The sequence below is a fragment of the Theobroma cacao genome, chromosome 6 (genome assembly GCF_053813885.1).
Source record: "Theobroma cacao isolate CCN51 chromosome 6, ASM5381388v1, whole genome shotgun sequence".
NCBI classification, from domain to species: Eukaryota; Viridiplantae; Streptophyta; class Magnoliopsida; order Malvales; family Malvaceae; genus Theobroma; species Theobroma cacao.
This window is the reverse complement of record NC_142644.1, coordinates 27,897,450-27,915,052: the sequence shown is the minus strand read 5'-3', so window position 1 is coordinate 27,915,052 and position 17,603 is coordinate 27,897,450. Positions and strand designations below refer to the sequence as shown.

The 17,603-nt window shown below is 36.2% G+C and overlaps 2 protein-coding genes across 5 annotated transcripts; one reads left to right on the top strand and one right to left on the bottom strand.

Moving 5' to 3' along the window:
• Positions 1 to 70: 70 nt before the first annotated feature.
• On the bottom strand, positions 71 to 5,721 carry PHYE (phytochrome E). 3 transcript variants are annotated; one of them, XR_001928512.2, is made up of 5 exons: positions 3,463 to 5,721; positions 1,806 to 2,613; positions 969 to 1,298; positions 512 to 832; positions 71 to 366 (listed from the first exon to the last, which is right to left on the bottom strand). XR_001928512.2 is itself a non-coding variant. In XM_018123328.2 (4 exons), exons 1-4 carry the CDS (start codon positions 5,516 to 5,518, stop codon positions 604 to 606), a joined length of 3,423 nt encoding a protein of 1,140 aa, XP_017978817.2. In that variant the 5' UTR covers positions 5,519 to 5,721; the 3' UTR covers positions 71 to 603. The 3 variants fall into 3 exon arrangements, 2 of the variants coding, with proteins under 2 accessions (XP_017978817.2, XP_017978818.2); XM_018123328.2 differs by having other exon boundaries at positions 71 to 832; XM_018123329.2 differs by having other exon boundaries at positions 71 to 832; positions 1,008 to 1,298.
• A 3,925-nt stretch (positions 5,722 to 9,646) lies between these two features.
• On the top strand, positions 9,647 to 17,586 carry SSP4 (SCP1-like small phosphatase 4). Of its 2 annotated transcripts, none has more exons than XM_088807269.1 (7): positions 9,647 to 9,785; positions 10,561 to 10,823; positions 11,594 to 11,724; positions 11,867 to 11,966; positions 12,784 to 13,317; positions 13,995 to 14,332; positions 14,952 to 17,586. In XM_088807269.1, exons 2-7 carry the CDS (start codon positions 10,655 to 10,657, stop codon positions 15,108 to 15,110), a joined length of 1,431 nt encoding a protein of 476 aa, XP_088663395.1. In that variant the 5' UTR covers positions 9,647 to 9,785; positions 10,561 to 10,654; the 3' UTR covers positions 15,111 to 17,586. The 2 variants fall into 2 exon arrangements, with proteins under 2 accessions (XP_088663395.1, XP_017978671.2); XM_018123182.2 differs by having other exon boundaries at positions 11,585 to 11,724.
• The last annotated feature ends 17 nt before the right edge of the window (positions 17,587 to 17,603 follow it).

Sequence of the window (17,603 nt, the reverse complement as noted above, 5' to 3'; positions counted from 1 at the left end):
ACATACAAAGTACGAGAAGATAGATGCATTTCATGGTTTTCCAGATAATTAATGGGGCAATCAAGAAAAGTAGTCTGAAATTAATGGTATTATTATAAACAACAAGACCTCAAACAACTAATATCAGTGGGACGCTAAGATCTCCCGATTGTGCTTCTTAATATACAATGCATTAGTATTGTTGTCACCTTAGCAGCCGAGTACCCTTTGCTTTTCAGGGCAGGAAATAGTAGCATTTTTTCCTGTAGAATGAGCAGGCTCAATTTTGCATTGTTTTATTAATAAACAATTTCTTGGGCTTCTTAAGATGCAACTTCTTCTTCTCTGCTAGCAAACCTCAACACCTTGTCTCCACTACGATTTATTCTAAAAAAAAAACAAAGTATATATGTACTCACTCTCACATGCTTATTGTCAGACCAGCATCACCGGACAAACTGGCCTCACCGCATGAATTGTTGACAAGATGAACCAAGAGGGGGGGAAACCAAAATGGAAGAGTTGCTGCTACCTTATTTCATAGAAGCCTTTGGGTGCAAGGTGTAAAATATATTTGGCCCCATCTACACATATTAGAGGATGTGTTCCCGGAAGAGATTAGGTTCACTCTGCTTGTGATGCCTTTTGTCTTCCTTTCCTCGTTCTAATTTCAAGATCAATGAGGAAGTAACATTTGCTATGTTCCCTGACATAGTGAACATGACCATTCATCTTATTTAGAAGCTTCCGAGACAAGTTTAGCCCTAGGCCTTCCTGTGTCGTTGGCTGATTTCCTTCCTCGAACACATCTTGGATAAGAGTAGAAGGAAGGCCTTTACCGGGGTGAGTCATCCTACAAGCACAGAACAAAAAGACTTTAGTTATCATGAACCGTCTTACCATGCCACATACAAATAAAATTCATATTTATCAGAGTAGATTCTGATGGATTAACTATGTAGATGGCATAGCAAAATTTGACACTTAACTGTCTTATTTTATGGAGGAATACACCATAATTGTGGTACCTGAATTGTAAACGGACAAACTCATTGCCATCTTGTATTAGCTTAAGACCAGGTGAAATCCTGATTTCTACCCAGCCATCTGGAGAAGGAGCATGATGCACCACACTAAGCAAGAAATCCGACAGGACTAGCTGGAGCCTAATTCGATCACCATACAGAGATTGTCTCTTGATTTCCTCTGGAATTTCATGAAAAAGTTGTAAGTTCCTTTCTCCGAGCAAAATCATGACTTGACTGATAACAGCATCAAGAACATTCCCCAGAAGAAATTCTTCCATGCTTAGCTCCATGCTGCAGCAAAGAACAGGAGGTAATATAAGACATTAGTGCTTAGTACCATACACCTAAAGCCAGAACAACAAAATGATTACTGTTCGTGATCAACTACTTGCTTCTACAGTTTTCTTAATGACTTCAATAATAGTTTGAAAAAGGATTTGTGGTTTCAAAATGAAAAGATGACTAATATTTATCACCAAAACGAGCAATGAGAAGAAGATGAAGGAAATAAGTTGAACCAAATCTGCATCAAAAAAAGAAATTAGAAAAGCTCCCACATCATAAATGCAGTCAAGAATCACGCTTGCTTAACAAGCTTGTGAAAATTGTATCAAGAAACTATGATGGTAAGACATCCTTCTTCAAAAGATGAATGAATTTCCTCTATTAGAGGCTATCGATTAGCCTTCTCATGTATTAAAGATGTCTGGTTGCATATGATGAGCAAAAGGAACAAACAGAAGTAATGTGAAGCTACAAGGTCAATTATGCAGAGTAAGGACCTAAACAGAGACTTACCTGTCCTCAATGCTTCCTAAATCCATATCCTCAATTATTGCCAATATCTGTCTTTCACAGGCATCACTGGTCTCAAGGAATTGCTTCTGATTTTCAGAAATAGCTGTAGTTTCTAAAAGTTTGTGGGTAAACCTAATACCATTCAAAGGATTTTTCATCTCTTGTCGCATGTAAACTAACTGCTTAAGTTTTGTAAAGAACTCTTTGTCCTCTTGCTTGTGTCCTTCAGTAGCCTGCTGCAGGTCAGGCACAATAACCTGCAAGAAGCAGAAACAGCCAATTATGTTCCCATCTGCATCAGTCCTTTTGTTTGCTGTTAAGAAAACCTCCAGAAATTTTCCTTTTCTATCAAAAAACCCAAATGGGAACTTCTCAGTATCCTGACCGCTAATTCCCTGATACAACAGAATCGTAAATCTAGTCAGCGTGTCCTGACCTTTCAGCTGACATAATTCTCCAAAGATTTCTCCAGGCAGCATTTTACCTATGACCTCACTTCTGCTCCAACCAGTCAGTTTTTCCAAGGCTGCATTCCATTCAGAACAGCAGGCATTCTCATCAGAAGCAAATATTGGAGGGATCAAGGGACTAAGACTTTGTATAATAGCCCTATAATCTCCTTGCAAACGGATGAACTTATCCATCACAACTTTCTCAGATGTAATATCCTGACCCACAAAGCACACCCCAACCACATCATTTGTGTAATCCCTGCTTGTGCAGGCATTGACCACAATATAAACAACTGAGTTTTGCCGATTAAGCCCAAAATTTCTGAGTTTTAGCTCAACATTTTTGTCTTCCTCACCTGGATATTAATGGGTAAAAAATGAGTTATTATATCATTTGAAAAAGCTATTATAGAAGAAAAGTGTAAATAAATAGGTTATCGGGAGGGAAACAATAAACAAGGCCAGTCATTTTTATTCAGTCTGACACCCAATTCTGTTTTTATGCTAGAGCAACTTATGAGCCGGATAAGAAAGGATAACGACAAATAAGTTGAAGTTCTTGTGTCCTTCAAGCTTGTAAGAAGCAAGGAAATTTATGAACAAGTACATTTTTAATCATCTTTAATACATGAAGCTCTCCTTTATCACATTTTCTTCAATTTTCATACAAGCTTTCTCAAACTCCACAGAAACAAAAGGGTTTCTTAAGGGCAGATAGTTATCACAGATAGCTAGATGGTGAAGGTAGGGCAATCTGATGAAGAACTGACAAAAAATGACTTTTTTCATTAATTTGAAAGCAAAGTGACAGAGTGAATCATATGGATGGTTCATAAAAACTGAATATGCTTAGTGCAAAATAGATGAGTGCTTCTTTTTTACTTGAATGCACTAAAACGACAACAGGAGTCCAAAGTGAATATTAACAGAGTTTTCGGATAAGAGAGAAGACTCAATTATTTGTTAGAAGATATGTTTGAAACAGGAGATTGAGGAATTGATAAATGCAACCAAGACCAGAGTGATGGAATTAAAGTTTGTGGAGTTTGTTATTGGTAGAAGACAGCTATGGACATCAAATGCACAAGCTGTACAGTGAATAAAAAATGAACGAAAAACAAGAGCAGCACTGTGATTTTGAGCCAAAAACAAAAAGCCATTACTCTTTATTGTATATCCTCTATCATTAATCAAGGATGCATTACCGTGCAAAGCTCTTCTTAGGAGATTCGCAATCACTTCATGTGAATCCTCATGAACAACTTCATTAACCAGGGATCTCCCCATTGCATCATCAGCTTGTAAACCTGTCAATTCAGCTATTTTTGCATTCCACCCATTTATGAGACCAGCTGTATTAACTCCAAATATTGGAGCAGTTGCTGTCTCAATCAATCTAACCATTTCATATGTTACTGAGCTGAGTTCACCCATCCCCTGCATCTCAGTATCATTCTGCCGGGCATAAACTAACCCCTTGGAGCCACTGTCCTCCATGCCTTGAAATGAATCTCTCATTATAAGCTGTAAAGAGTGAATAGCATTAATTTCTGGAATCTCCCAAGGCAAACTTCTACTCTTCACCACTTCAAGAAAAGCATTAAATGATGACCTTGGATGCATTCTTCCACCATCATCCTTGTCCTCTGGATGATGCTTGGCTCCTCCCCATTTCACTTCCTTTGCAGTATGAGACCTGAACCAGAACAAGAAATCCTTTGAAGTGATTCTGGCAGTAGCCATGCCACAAACTGCATCACCCAGTAAAGCAGCACCAGGATAGCCAGCACCGGCCAAACTATCAGTACTCAATCCAGTAGAATCTTCATGAGTGCTGAGCAACCACTCAGCTATATCTTTTACCTGTGATTCAGTTGGAGTCACACCAAGCAACCAACATTTTCCATTGTAGTACAATGCTGCACCATCGCACTTTACAAGGTCCATGATATTAGGTGATTGTGTCACAATACCGAATGGGGCATCACGGAGCAGCATATCACAGAGTAAGGTTTGAGTCCTGAGAATCTTCTTCTCTGCTAGCTGTGATGCTAATTGAAGCTCCAAGTACAACTGCAGACCAAATGCCTGCATAAGGAATTCACAGGCATAACGAAGGGGGAAAGGCACATAGCGTGGAGAAGTGTGATGACAGACAACCAGCCCCCAGAGCTTTGTTGAATCATTACCATTAATAATGACTGCCATCACTAATGAGGCAATGGAGCCCATGTTTGCCATGTACTGTCTGTGGCATCCATGGGGCGACCTTAGGGTTGAATTTACCAAGCAGAGAGGCTGCTTCAGCTCATCACTTTGAATGACCTTGACTGGATTCGCATGGCAATCACAGATCATCCTCACACGGTTCTGCTTGAACAAGAAACGAGCAGCTTGAGGGATATCTATGGCAGGATAATGCAATCCCAAGTATGGCTCTAAATCAGACCTCCTGATCTCTGACACAACTTCACCATGATCATCATCATCATGGAACTTGTACACCATAACCCTGTCATAGCCAGTAAGCTTTTGAACATCCTCCACAACTGTATCGCATAGTACACCAATATCGCCCCCAGGGAGTGACTGCAGCCTAGCTATTGCCCGAACAGCGAGTTTTTGTGAGTGCACAGCACCGGCAAGTGACAATGCAGGATCCCCTGACCTTGCAGGCTCCAAATCAATCACAATTCCCACATCAATCCTATGCAATATAGCATAAAATGGCTTTTGAGTGCTCCTGGAATAAACCCAAATCGGGTTTAACAATGAAATCTCCCTAGAAGCTGCAGCTTTTGCCAAGGAAGGACCCGATGCTGGCGTAAAAAGGCTTCTTGCATCAATTCCAATCAAACCCTTCAATGCTTTAGACTCATCCTCAGTATCCAAACGCAAACCCAACAACTCAAAGCAATTCTCACTATAACTTATGATCCTAAAGGTGGGTTCTTCAATAGCAATCATACAACCAAAGGGTTGAATGAGACCACCCCTTTGGATTCTTGACAGATAAGCTGTTATTTGTTCTTCAGGTACACTTCGAGGAGCATAAATAACTGATCTTGAATAGTTAAAGGACTTACCGGACACACCCGACTGCTCAAACTCAGCCATGAGCCCAGCATCTGCATTGTACTGAGCAATGGCTTTGCCTTTGTTGATGGGTTTCATGTTACTTGCAGCTGATGATGAAAGAGCAGTATTGGGTTGTTGTTGTTGTTGGGGCCGTTTTGCTCTTTCCCCACTCTCAAGTACCATTTCTTATAAGGGTTTTTCTTTTTTTTTTTTTGCTGATGGGATTTTCTTCTCAAAAACTCATTTGTGTATTGTAAGAAGAGTTAGTAGAAGAAGTAGTAGCTGGAACTTTATCATCACTGTACTTGCGACTCCTGTTTTTGGTTGATGCTTCATTGATTCTCTCTTTGCAATAAACTTCCAAATGTCTTTTTCCATTTCCAGGAGGGGTTCTTATTACTAAATTTTATCTCATCCTTAAACATGTTTAGTTCGGTTGTTAGTACTTGTTTCCATTTCCCTAATCAAGACTTGGTCTTTGATTAAACCTGTCTTAACACATCTTTGTTGCCACTATTATGTATTAGACACCACTATTATTGCACCAGTACTCTGTCGCTCTCATGTCAATTTTTGACGTTTCCCTCATTACTGCCCTTGCTGTAACTGATGATCCTTTTTCTTTTTTTACTTGTCTCATTTTAAAGGCTAAAAATGAATTATACCTGTAAAAATATATTCTTAAATCATATCAACATAAGAAAATCAATCACATCTGGTTTCGAGCCATGAGTCCAATGTCTGATGTATGTCGAAACTAAGAACAGCAATAAGGGGACGTGATGTAGTGCTCCACAGGCCTCCAAAAAATGGATTACAGAATATGGAAAAATTGTGAACACTGACCTAGCACCGAAGAGATAGACCAAAGTTTGTCTACTCTGTAAAAAGCATCAGATATCAAATAATATGTTTAGACAATAAGTATGAAAAGAGAAGATAAGACACCAGCGGGTTGGTCCATTCCCCCTTTGGACACCCTCGTAAATAAACCCCCCCCACACCCACCCCAAAAAAGGAAGAAGAAAAACATAAAAATCTTGAACAACACTGCCCTTTCTTTTTTTTAGTATGCTCAAATATGAGCCACGAGTTTTAGTATGCTCAAATACCAACACTGCCCTTTCTTTTTTTTTTAATGAATTATGAATTAAGGTATCAATTAGTTAGTGTTCATCTAAACTATTGAGGTTCATATCAAGAATGTTATCCCAATCACATTGCATGTCACCAAATTAAGTGATTTCGACATGTAACCAATTCAAACATGTGTTTACATTTAATACTATTCTTTAATATGTACCAAAGTTATTTATAGGGGTGGTTGTGTTTTCTTTTCTCAAACAGACATCCCATTAAGCATGGTTTCCTTCAGTTAGATTCTATTTGTATCCTTTATTAACCTTTAAATTACCTTAATCATTACCAAAGTTCTAAAATTAAGCTTTTTATAGGAACTCAATGTTGTTGTAGGAAAGAAGCAAAATTCACTAACAATAACTATTCAAAGGATTGTAATTCTTCAATATTTGTTAGGAAGTTGAATATATATAGTTCATTCTTACTTCTTACTTCTTAAGGATTGTAAGTTATGTAGCTTTTGTCTGGCATTTCTTACTTCTTAGCTTGCTTTGTAGTTCATTCTTCCTTCCATTCATGCAACCATGAGCAGCTAAGCATACAGTAGTCTTAGTCCAAGAGAATCTGTGCTTGGATCACTTAGACTTCTACTTACTTGAAGCCTTAAGCCTCCCATTCTCTGATAATTTCCAACAAGAATGAAAATATGATCTTCAGCTTGTTTCTCTTTTGCTTTCTGATCTACACAGAGATTTCACTTGAAATCTAAAACTACATTAATTTCCCCCTATGGCTTAAGTCTTTGCAAAATGCTTACTGTCCTGCATGGCAACTGCCAAGCTAGGTTAGCATTGATTGCTTATGACCAAACTATTAGTACTATATTAGGATATCTTACCTACTTTTCTTATTTTGCAGAAACCAGTTAAATTCCTCTGATAAATAACTAGATAAACCAGCTTCCAGTATCATCAGATTTATGTTCTTTTGTTTTTTTAGCAATGAGTTGGTAGATTCTTTCTCTCTCAATCCATTCTGTGGTTCCATTTTCAAACACTACTGTTTCTATTTTTCGGGTTACTACATTATTTATCTAAAACTACAAGACGTCCATCTGGAATATCGGTAGTGGGGTACCAAAGATTGATCAAAGAGTAATAAGTGTATGAATGTCAATTATTCTTGATTTTGCACAAAATAGGAAAACAAACTTGGAGATCAAGTCCACGTGCACCTGTTCCAGGTCATCCAAAACAAAAGCTCCACACGAATCTTTCATTATTGTGCACCCTTGTCTTGTAGATTTGAACAATATTCATCCATGTTTGCTTCCAAAGGTGCAGGCCCTCGTGACTACGTACTGACTGATATATCTAGTATGAGATGGTTGGAATTTTTCTTTCCAAACGACAGGATTTGAAAGAAAAGAAAAGGCATAAGCACTCATTAATCAAACTGAGTTAGGCCAGGACAACTGTAATCCATACTTGGTCTAAATATAATCATGAACCAGAACCCAACAATGTTTACAACTCAGCTTTAACTTAGCAATTTGGTTACTCCTATTTTAAGAGAATTGAGATCTAATCATCTCTCTCCCCTTAAACTATCTTGAATGTACTTAAAACAAAGCTACTAATTCTTTCATTTTAGGCATTAATAATGCCTTAAATACTTACAGTTGAGCTTAGTTCAGCTAGCTCCTGTTCCTGGGAACCGGACAAGATATTATTCTGCAGGGGGGGAGCAAAATCCTCAGATGGTGGAAGGTCATTGAAACAGCATCAACTTTTTCTTAGTTCGTTGTACTTCACATAAAAGAAAATTTCTCTTCACTTGATTGTCAGCATTTTTCTTAAATATCTTCTCTAAAACTTACAGGCTTCCAGCTAAGAACTTGAACCTGGATGGCTACTTCAGTAACTATTCACAAAATATCTGATAAAAATTCCTGCTGGCTAGTATATTGCTATTCTCTATAATGGCCCTATGATCTTTAACACATTTAAGGGCTCACTTTCGAATATAATCATTTTAGCATGGCTCTAGACGAAATCATATATTGTTTTTCGTCAAAATTATGTAAAAAAAAAAAAAAATTGCTAGCAAAAAAGAGAAAAAGTGATGCTTTCAAATTTCATCAAAGTCTCTTCTTAAAAAACAAAAAAGGGGGTCTGATTTAACAGTTCAATGAATCAATTAACTTCCTTTTTCTCCTTGGGGTTGGAATAAACACCCATTTTATGGCTTTTCAATTCAGGAAAGATTAAGCAGAAGAGTTTTCAGGTGAATGCTAAGAATAAAATTTATATTTTACTCTGTTACACATGACTTCGAAGTAGATGGCATGTTTATAAAGATTAGGCTTCCATCTTACGAAGAATCTACGAGTTCAAGGCTTTTACTTTAAACAATCCTTCAAGTCCCCAACTATAGCAAGTCAGCAAACTTTGTCTCTTGCAAATTGGGATCAATCTCGTATTTCTAGTATTTATCTTATTTTACGTTTGTGGTTTACCTAATTATGTACTTCTCTACTGCCAAAATGTTCTATTCTTTTCCGTAATGAATATATGTTTGAAAGCAAGTTTTTACTAACAATTTTTAAAATCATTTTCTTACCAAACCACTTTAGATAATTTGTGCGTAATCTCACTTTTGATTTAAGCATATTATCTTTACTGTAATTGTTTTGTGATAAATATATATTAATTGAGAATTTATCTATTAGGAATTTTTAAAAAGATTAAATATAAATAAAGTGGTGCACGGTTTAATATCTTTTTATTTATTTCCATTAAATATGCACATAAGCGAAAGGATAATGGATTCTTTCCTTGACGACTTCCTTTATATTTTTGAGAGGTAATAGTCATTTCAATTTAAAACTCTAAAATATTCCAAAAAAAGGAAATTAGTAATTCGAAATTGAATTAAAATTGTGTCAAATCGGCTTTAGAAATCTAAAAAGGAGAAACAATTTTAAATAAACAAGTAACAACAGCTGTGAAAATGCAGCGCAAACACGCGTTACCGAACGCGACTAGGGATAACATCAAACGCAAGGCTCTCCACAATTTCCTCCCAAAAGTTCCCTCTCTTTCCACGAACTTGCACGTGTCAACGCGTTAGACTGAGGCGGTTCCACTCCTACGTGGCAAAGTTCTAAGGGTCCAAAGTCCTCTTAAAGATTTGATCACAGCCGTCCGTATCGTCCAATGGAAGCCGACATTTGCCCCCTCCAACCTTTGTCTTGACCGTTCGTGGAAGTTAAGAGAGAGAGAGAAACAAAAACATAGTCTTTCTTTAGCAAAAGAGAGAGAAAGAAAGAGAAGAAGCACTCTCTTTTTTGTTTTGTGTTTCCGAACAGGTCCTTCTATTTTTCATGCTCTAGAAAATTTCACTTTTTTACCTCTCTTTTTATTTTGTAAAGTTTTTTTCAGCTAATTTTGTTGTTTTGCTTGTACTGTTGCTTTGATCTTCAGCTCTGGGTTTTTCGTGGGTTTCTAATTTAGGACTGTTTAAATGATAGTTGAAACTGTATAACTGTCATTTCAGCTGTTTTTTTTGTTAGGGTTCATATGCAGACGGGTTTTGGTTTTTTGGGTTTTTCTTTTTGCATTCTTTGGTGTTATACTGTGTAATTAAGTTATGGTTGATGAGATTATATCGTGGTTTGTGGGATTAAAAGACTTGGGTTGACTTTAATTTTGGTGGGTTTTACTTGAAGAATTTGCTTTTCTTTGATAAGGGCTCTTGTTTTCTCGTCTCTTCATGAAGAGTTTTTGCTGCCTTTCTCTTTCTCTTCTTTTATTTATTTTTTTTTTTGGTATGAAAAAATGTCTCTCCAGGCTTGACTACGGTAAACCCTATAGAAATCAAGATCTAGGTTTTAGAATTGCGGTATTAAGTGATATTCTCAATAGATTATTTTTAACAGTAATTCTAGAAAAAGGGTCATGGACTTTGACTTTTAATTCTCACCTTTTTCTTTGGTTTTGTTTTTGTTATACATGTCTCGCTTCTCACAAAGTTATGTTTTTTAAAAATTCTCTTTTTTCTATGTCAGTCTCCTTGTTCTGTCAGTTCTTTATGTCAATCTGTTTTACTATCTTTGCTTCTTACCTTGACTGTTCATGTGACAGAGCCTCTGCTGCTGATTTGATCATTTAGAGGGGTTCTTTTCCCCACTGATGTTCCGGAATAGAGATTGTGATAGATATAACAGCTGCAGATCAAATGCCATCTCTAAGAATGAAGGCCAAATCCAGCATGGGTTCTGTAAGAGAAAAAAATGGTCTCCGTATGTGTCAGAAGTCTAGCATGATTTGCAAAAGACCATGCTCCCATGTCAGGGTTTTCCAGCAAGGAGCTGAATTTAGTACATGTACTCAAAATTCTCATGATGGTAAGCAACTACACTGAAAAAGGCTGATATTAATTGTTACAGATGCTTGTTAGAGTGTTTTATTAACAAGGTTTCAAAATTATTCTGGTGTGTGCTTATATCTTGACATTGCGTGTTCTCTGTAAATTGAGTGCACTGAAATTAGCAATATCAAACATTGCTTTAGTCTGCTGAGGTGTGGGCAAGACACTTGACACTAGCTGGCCTGGCTTGTGATTTGTTACAAGTTTCCTTTTATGTAAGGAAATGATGCTTTACTTGTAATTTTTTATACTTAACTACTTTGTTGAGCATAGTTGTTGTTCTAAAAATTGCAATATAGATGTTAGAAGGTCCTATCCCATGTCTAGAACATAAAAGGATGGAGTTGTTTGGAGTGGTACCAAGATATCAAATTATAGTAGACTGTAGCAGGGAAACAAATGCTAGTACATAGATCAACCATTTGAACCATTTGGAGAAGAAGGTATTAATTTATGAGCTAAAATTGTTGTAGATAATGGGAAATTAGGATCTCATTTCTTGTATGTATTCCATTGCATGTACTGCCTGCCCTTAAACCCATCCTCTATGTGGTGCTTCAAAGCATAAGAATGTATTGGCTATTCACTCTTCATTTATTTACTTATACGCATGAATGATAGGCTTTCTGGTTTGTAGGTTTTTAACTTGTTCTTTTCTTACAAGAAGTTAAAAGAAAAGAAGATAAATTACATGAATATTTTAGCTTTTTGCATGTTCTTACTGACTTTTCTTGATAGATTCATTAGACTTGGAAGTGGCTTCACAAGTTGTTGCAACCAATGAAGCCAGTTCTCAGCAACTTATTTTGGATGATGACGATTCTGAGCTTCAGAAACAGCATCCAGTTTTTTTTGATTCTACGACTGTGGGAAGAATGGTAAGTTATTATTACCTTTTAGGAGCTTACTTTGTGAATTTTAGTTGCTAATTTCTTTTTTACTCTGCTTTTGGAAGATATCATGTAATAGACTCACCCACCTTAGTCTGCGCTTGCTTATAAATGATGGTTTAACTTGCAGGAATCTGCCGAAGCCTGTGCCTCAAACTTAGAGACAATATTCTCTCCTTCTCTGGAGCCAATTGTAATCCACACTGAACCAAATATTGACAATGATGCAGGTGATTCTTCGTTTTGGCTGGTTAAATGCTAAATATTACATGAATTTGTTTTCCATTCTCCTTTTTTTTTTTTCTTCGTCAATGTTTTCCGTTCTCCATTTGTGGCTAAGAGAATGACAGTATTTTTGGTTGAAATCCCTGCCTAAACATAATGATTAAGTTATAAGGGTTCTTTCTCTCTTGGCACAGTTACCTGGTCCATATAGAAACAATTTGATTAGAAAAGAGAAAATAAGAACAAAATATGGTTTTCAGGGCAATAGCCTGCTATATAAAAATGAACAACTTAATAGTAAAAAGATTCTTATTGCTAGTTAATCTTGTTGCATGCTTATGGGAAATCTGTACTTGTATGAACTTTTGGTATTTAGGGGTTTCTGTGTATTTGATATTTCATGCTACCATGAAGAATTCTGATAATAGGGAATTTCAGTGTCTGATGCCATTGATTCAGAAAGGAAAGGCCTTGGGAGTTGGGACTGATTGGCTTGTTTATCACACGTTTTAAGTGATAAAAATGATGTGTGATTTTTCAAATTACATTCTGTAAGGAAATAAAAGCAAAATTCTTTGCATAAAGTATGAACCTTTAATCTGCCTTTTTGCCCAAGGCAGGCGCCATACTGTTTAGGGTATATTTACATAATATGATTGTGTCTTTTTTCCTGTCATGAATGCTTACTCTTTCACTAGTGGGATGAAGAACTTTTGTGGAATTCAAATATTCAAGAACTTACCTTTTATGCATAATGAAAGTTGCAATGTTCTGTTAAGATATTTATTTGACACTATTATCTCTTTTTTCAATTTGTGGTAGGGTGTAATGATGGCCCTGAAGTGCCAGCATTAGGGGCTGATGAAAGTGATGATAACAAAAGCTCGTTTGGCAGTCAAACATGTAATGTATCAGATTTCTTTATATCTGACATGATAATTGCAAGCATACCCTTTGATGCAAATGCTGTTGATGATAATATCTCTGGAACCAATTCTTTTCCTGATTTCAAGTGTTCTGAGCCAAGTATGTTGTTTGATGTGGCCGAGCAATACATGATACTGCCTTTCCTCGAGGACACTGTCAAAGCAAATGATATAAATGATGTTAATTTCTGTGAAGAAGCCACGATGGCTCAAGATAATGCTGGTTTATATGTAGCAATTGATCAGATGAGATCCTGCATCCCGGAATCTGATGTTAACTCTGACTCGGATCAAGCGGACGACTTTGATCCACAGTCATTTATAAAAAATTTACCAGAACTATCTGATGTTGTATCAAGCTTTCGACCTGCTATGGTGCCAAAGGAGGCTTGGAGAAGGAAGCCCGTAACCCTTGTGCTTGATTTGGATGGTAAGACATACGTGTGTTGATTGTTGTACTATTGTATTTTTTTGTCTTTGGGATTAATTTATCATTAATTCACCAGTACTGCTACCGCAACATTTCTTCAAATGGCTGGTTAATTCTTGTGATCTTATAAATGGAGTATTCACCTGACTGTTTCGAGTCTTACATGAGGCCAAAAGCCCCCATAACTAAAGTTGAGTCGAATGTACTGATGAGGACAACAATACTGAGAAAAACATTTTGCCTTGAAGTGATTCTAAAGAACTGGGTGGAACCTTTTGGGAGATTGTTTTTTCAATTCCCATGAACAGTGTAGGTAAACCACTGTTATCGCAAACGTCCATTTGTGTCTTAATCACCACACATGCTTGTTCTATTAGTGAGGCTAATGTTGAAGTCTTGCAAGAAAAGCTTTAAATGCTTTCAGGGGTTTTAGATGTTATAGATTGCAAATCCAATTTTGTTGCAAAACTGTTAACTATTGAAATGGTATTAATAACTTCAGATTTGTAAATCAGTTGGGATGGCTTTTGACATTTATGATCTGGAAGCTAATTTCTATTTTACAATTTTTACAGGATTATTTGAGCTTTGCTTCTTTTTTCTTCTTTTTAACTTGGTCTTTAAAAAAAATAAATATTACCATAAATGTTTGATCACCATTGTTTCGATACATGCAGAAACTCTCGTCCACTCTACACTAGAACATTGTGATAATGCAGACTTCACCTTTACAGTATTTTTCAACATGAAAGAGCACACTGTGTATGTAAAGCAGAGGCCTCACCTGCAGACATTTTTGGAGAAAGTTGCAGAGATGTTTGAAGTTGTCATCTTTACTGCAAGCCAAAGTATTTATGCAGAACAATTACTGGACATATTGGACCCACATCAAAAGCTCATATCTCGGCGAGTGTATCGTGAATCATGCATTTTTTCAGATGGAAGTTACACTAAAGATTTGACAGTTTTAGGTGTTGATCTTGCAAAAGTTGCTATAATTGATAATTCTCCACAGGTATTTTACCTGCCCATTTCTCTTAAAGGTTTACAATTCATGAACTTCCATCTTCCTTGCCTTCACAATCAGTCAAAACATATAATTGTCGTCCTGGCGGTCATCTTTTCTTTTTTTTTTTTTCTGAAAATATATATTTCTTTTAGCTTCAACTTAATGTGCTTGTGAAATTTAAGTGTGTTATCTACCAAACTTAATGTCCCCTTTTGCTGATGAGAAGATTTTGTAGACGTGAACTGGTAATTTAGTGACTACATGTCTTAGTCATTAAGATTCTGATTTTCAGGTCTTTTCTATTTTGGTTAGAAGTGATGCATAAAGTTCATTTGAGAATCATTTCTATTAAAAACAATAACAACCAGATTATCCAGTTGGCCAAGCTTAACAGTGAGAGGTAGTTGTGAAGACTTGTTGTGCCCTGCTTCTTAGTATCAACTAGAAAGGATAGAGGCTCATTTTATTTGTCTAGTAGCATCATCAGGATGCATTGTCTGCTATCAACTTAAATAGTACGATGGTGAAATATTCATAATTGAAAATGCAAAATGGAAAAGAAAACTGATTGTCCCATGCTTATACTTCTGATGGCTTAAGCATTCTTTGGCTGTGCTGATTTCAGGTTTTCAGGCTGCAAGTGAATAATGGGATTCCTATTAAGAGTTGGTTTGATGATCCATCTGATTGTGCACTAATTTCATTACTTCCCTTCTTAGAGACTCTGGTTGATGCTGATGATGTCCGTCCTATCATTGCCAAGAAATTTGGTAACAAGGAATAAGAGCACCTTGTTTTTCTCTGACTAGCTTTCAATATAGTTCCTTGTCCTTCTGTTTGCTTTAAGTGAAATTTGGCCTCTAATTAAAAACCCAATTCTCTTTTCTCGTCAAAATTAACCACAAAATAAGCTATAATCTGTCTCATTGTTGTGTCAGCTTTTTGTTGCTTGTTTCCTTTTCTTTCTCCTCTTGGTTGACAACCCTGTGGAGTGCTTTATCTAATTTTTTTTAGCAAAGGTAGTCATAGAAAATGTTTCTGTTTATTTTATTGTACAGTTGAAGTTCCAATCATATAAGGCATTGTATATGAATTATTACCTTGTGAAATATAATTTTGCAGATTCCTGTTTCTATCTGTTTCTGCTGCTTAGTTAATTATCTTGTTTTTATATTTGTTCTCTTGCTGTCTTTTCTTATGAAAATTATGGAGACTCCATCTATGCTTGTATTAAGAAACTAAAAGTTATTCCGGGAACTTTTATCCTTCTTAGTGCCCCTTTGTTTTTGCAATATTAGTTGATGCTGCTATCAGTACTTTTTGTTCAAAAACATAGTAGCCTTGAAATGTGTAAGATCATAACTTGAACTTTGGATAATTATTTCTCTAAGTCCATAGCTTGAAGTTTGGATAATTATTTCTGTAGGTTCCTTATGTCAACCATATTTTGGAAGAATGGTTAATTTGACCTAAAAACTCTAAATATGTCAAGAAACATTGTGAGCATGGAAGTACTTGAGGCAATCATAATAGAATTTATTTCAAAGGAAAACAATGACAAGATCCCACTATTATAACTGTCAATGTGAAACCTAGAGGCATAGATGCTTTTAGTCAGGAAACTTAATAGGATGGTACGAAGTTGAAATTAGTTGTACTTTTAGTTGGTGATGTTATAGGGGTTGAAATGAATAAACAAATAGATGCATTTAAAACAGGATCAAACAATAGGTGTAGGGGAGGGTTGTAAGTTTTATTTTTTTTTTAAGAGTGAAAGGATTACAATGATTTAGCAGCACTTGATTGTGGCTCTGCTTGTGCTAAATAGTCTAAGTGCCCAATACAGTTAAAAAGTGCTGCTTTAGCAGTCGTTAACACAAGACCCTTAGAAAATCAAATATTTTACGAAGTAAAAATGATTTGAAATTAACATCTTGAACATAGAAGAACAAGTTAAATCATCTGCTTTTATTAGTCAGTTAGTGTACATCAGTGCAAGGCTTAAGCATTTCCTGTTCTATTTGGTGGACACAAGGTTATATTTGTCTTTTCAGATGGGTTAATGAGGAGTATGTCACCTTTCGCTAAGTTCTATTTATCATGCTTGATGTTGTCTTGGGTGGATTCAGACAACCTGAGGTTCAGAAGATGTCTTTAGGAAATCAAAACTGCTAGATTGCTATGCTTGAAATAAAGTAATGAAAAGATGATTGTAGTAGTGAGCCCTTGCTGTTGGATGAGGGACACAGGTGATAAAGCATCTTATTAGCTGTTTATAATGTTTCCTTACTCTGAGAAAGTTGGTAAATTTCAATTTGAAGGACCTTTTCTTCTATCAAATTTTCTCTTCTAACTCATAGGTTAGTCTTAGGTGTAGATCAAGTATTCTAAACTTCAGCTATTTCTAAGTATCGTCTTTCTAGCCTCTCAGGTCTGCTTAAACTGACTTTTGCTCATATTGCTGTTTTGTCCAAATCTCGTCTCTCTTTTTTGACCAAATTGAAGAAGAAGACACAATACCAAATGCACTTATATGAGTTAGATTCAAAGTGTGCTGAGAGATGATGGTAGGGAACTGGAAATTAACCATAATTTGCAACCACTGCCCATAGGGCCCTAAGAGTTTAATTAGTCCTAAAATCTCGGGTTTTTGATGCACTGACTTAATTTTATAGTAGAAGAGATAGGTCATTATTGCAAAGATTGATGTCATTTCTGATTAGGCTGGTGTTTTGTAACTAATTCATATATTCTCCTTCCTGATACTTTTCTTGTTAATACAGGAGTCTATTACATTGATTTCATGCTTGTGCATGTGATAATATATGTAAAACATCTAGACTGCCAATGTATCTCCTTATATTATCTATGTAAAGTGCATCATTTTGGAATTGATGGCATATTTAAGGAGTGATTGGGCTATTTGAGGTAAGATGGAAATAGAGCCTTAGAGCCTTAAGAGTAATCTGTGTTGTTACTGAGAAGATGTAGAATTGTGATAGTTGATATTCAAGAAGTTAGTGATATATGGTATCCAATCAGGTAATTTACTGAACCTGCTTTTGCAACACTTAGACCTGTGGCATAAAAGAGAGGTCAGATTGGAATTTGTGCAAGAATCTAGATACAAAGACTTTAGATAGGACTGGATCCAAAGGTGGAAACAATGAGAATCTGGGGTTTGACAGTGCAAGATATTTCTGATGGGAGCTACCTCCTGGTTAGGTGGCTCTTTTGGCTATGCTTAGAGGATATAAGAAGATTACGGAATGAAGAT

Bases quoted from the DNA above. Each gene is read 5' to 3' on its own strand.
- PHYE (XM_018123328.2), bottom strand. From the start codon at position 5,518: ATGGTACTTGAGAGTGGGGAAAGAGCAAAACGGCCCCAACAACAACAA. The intron at 2,614-3,462 runs GTAATGCATCCT...ATTAATATCCAG, and splicing joins CCTAAGAAGAGCTTTGCACG to GTGAGGAAGACAAAAATGTT. The intron at 1,299-1,805 runs GTAAGTCTCTGT...TCTTTGCTGCAG, and splicing joins TTAGGAAGCATTGAGGACAG to CATGGAGCTAAGCATGGAAG.
- SSP4 (XM_018123182.2), top strand. From the start codon at position 10,655: ATGCCATCTCTAAGAATGAAGGCCAAATCCAGCATGGGTTCTGTAAGA. The intron at 10,824-11,584 runs GTAAGCAACTAC...TTTTCTTGATAG, and splicing joins TACTCAAAATTCTCATGATG to ATTCATTAGACTTGGAAGTG. The intron at 13,318-13,994 runs GTAAGACATACG...CGATACATGCAG, and splicing joins CCTTGTGCTTGATTTGGATG to AAACTCTCGTCCACTCTACA.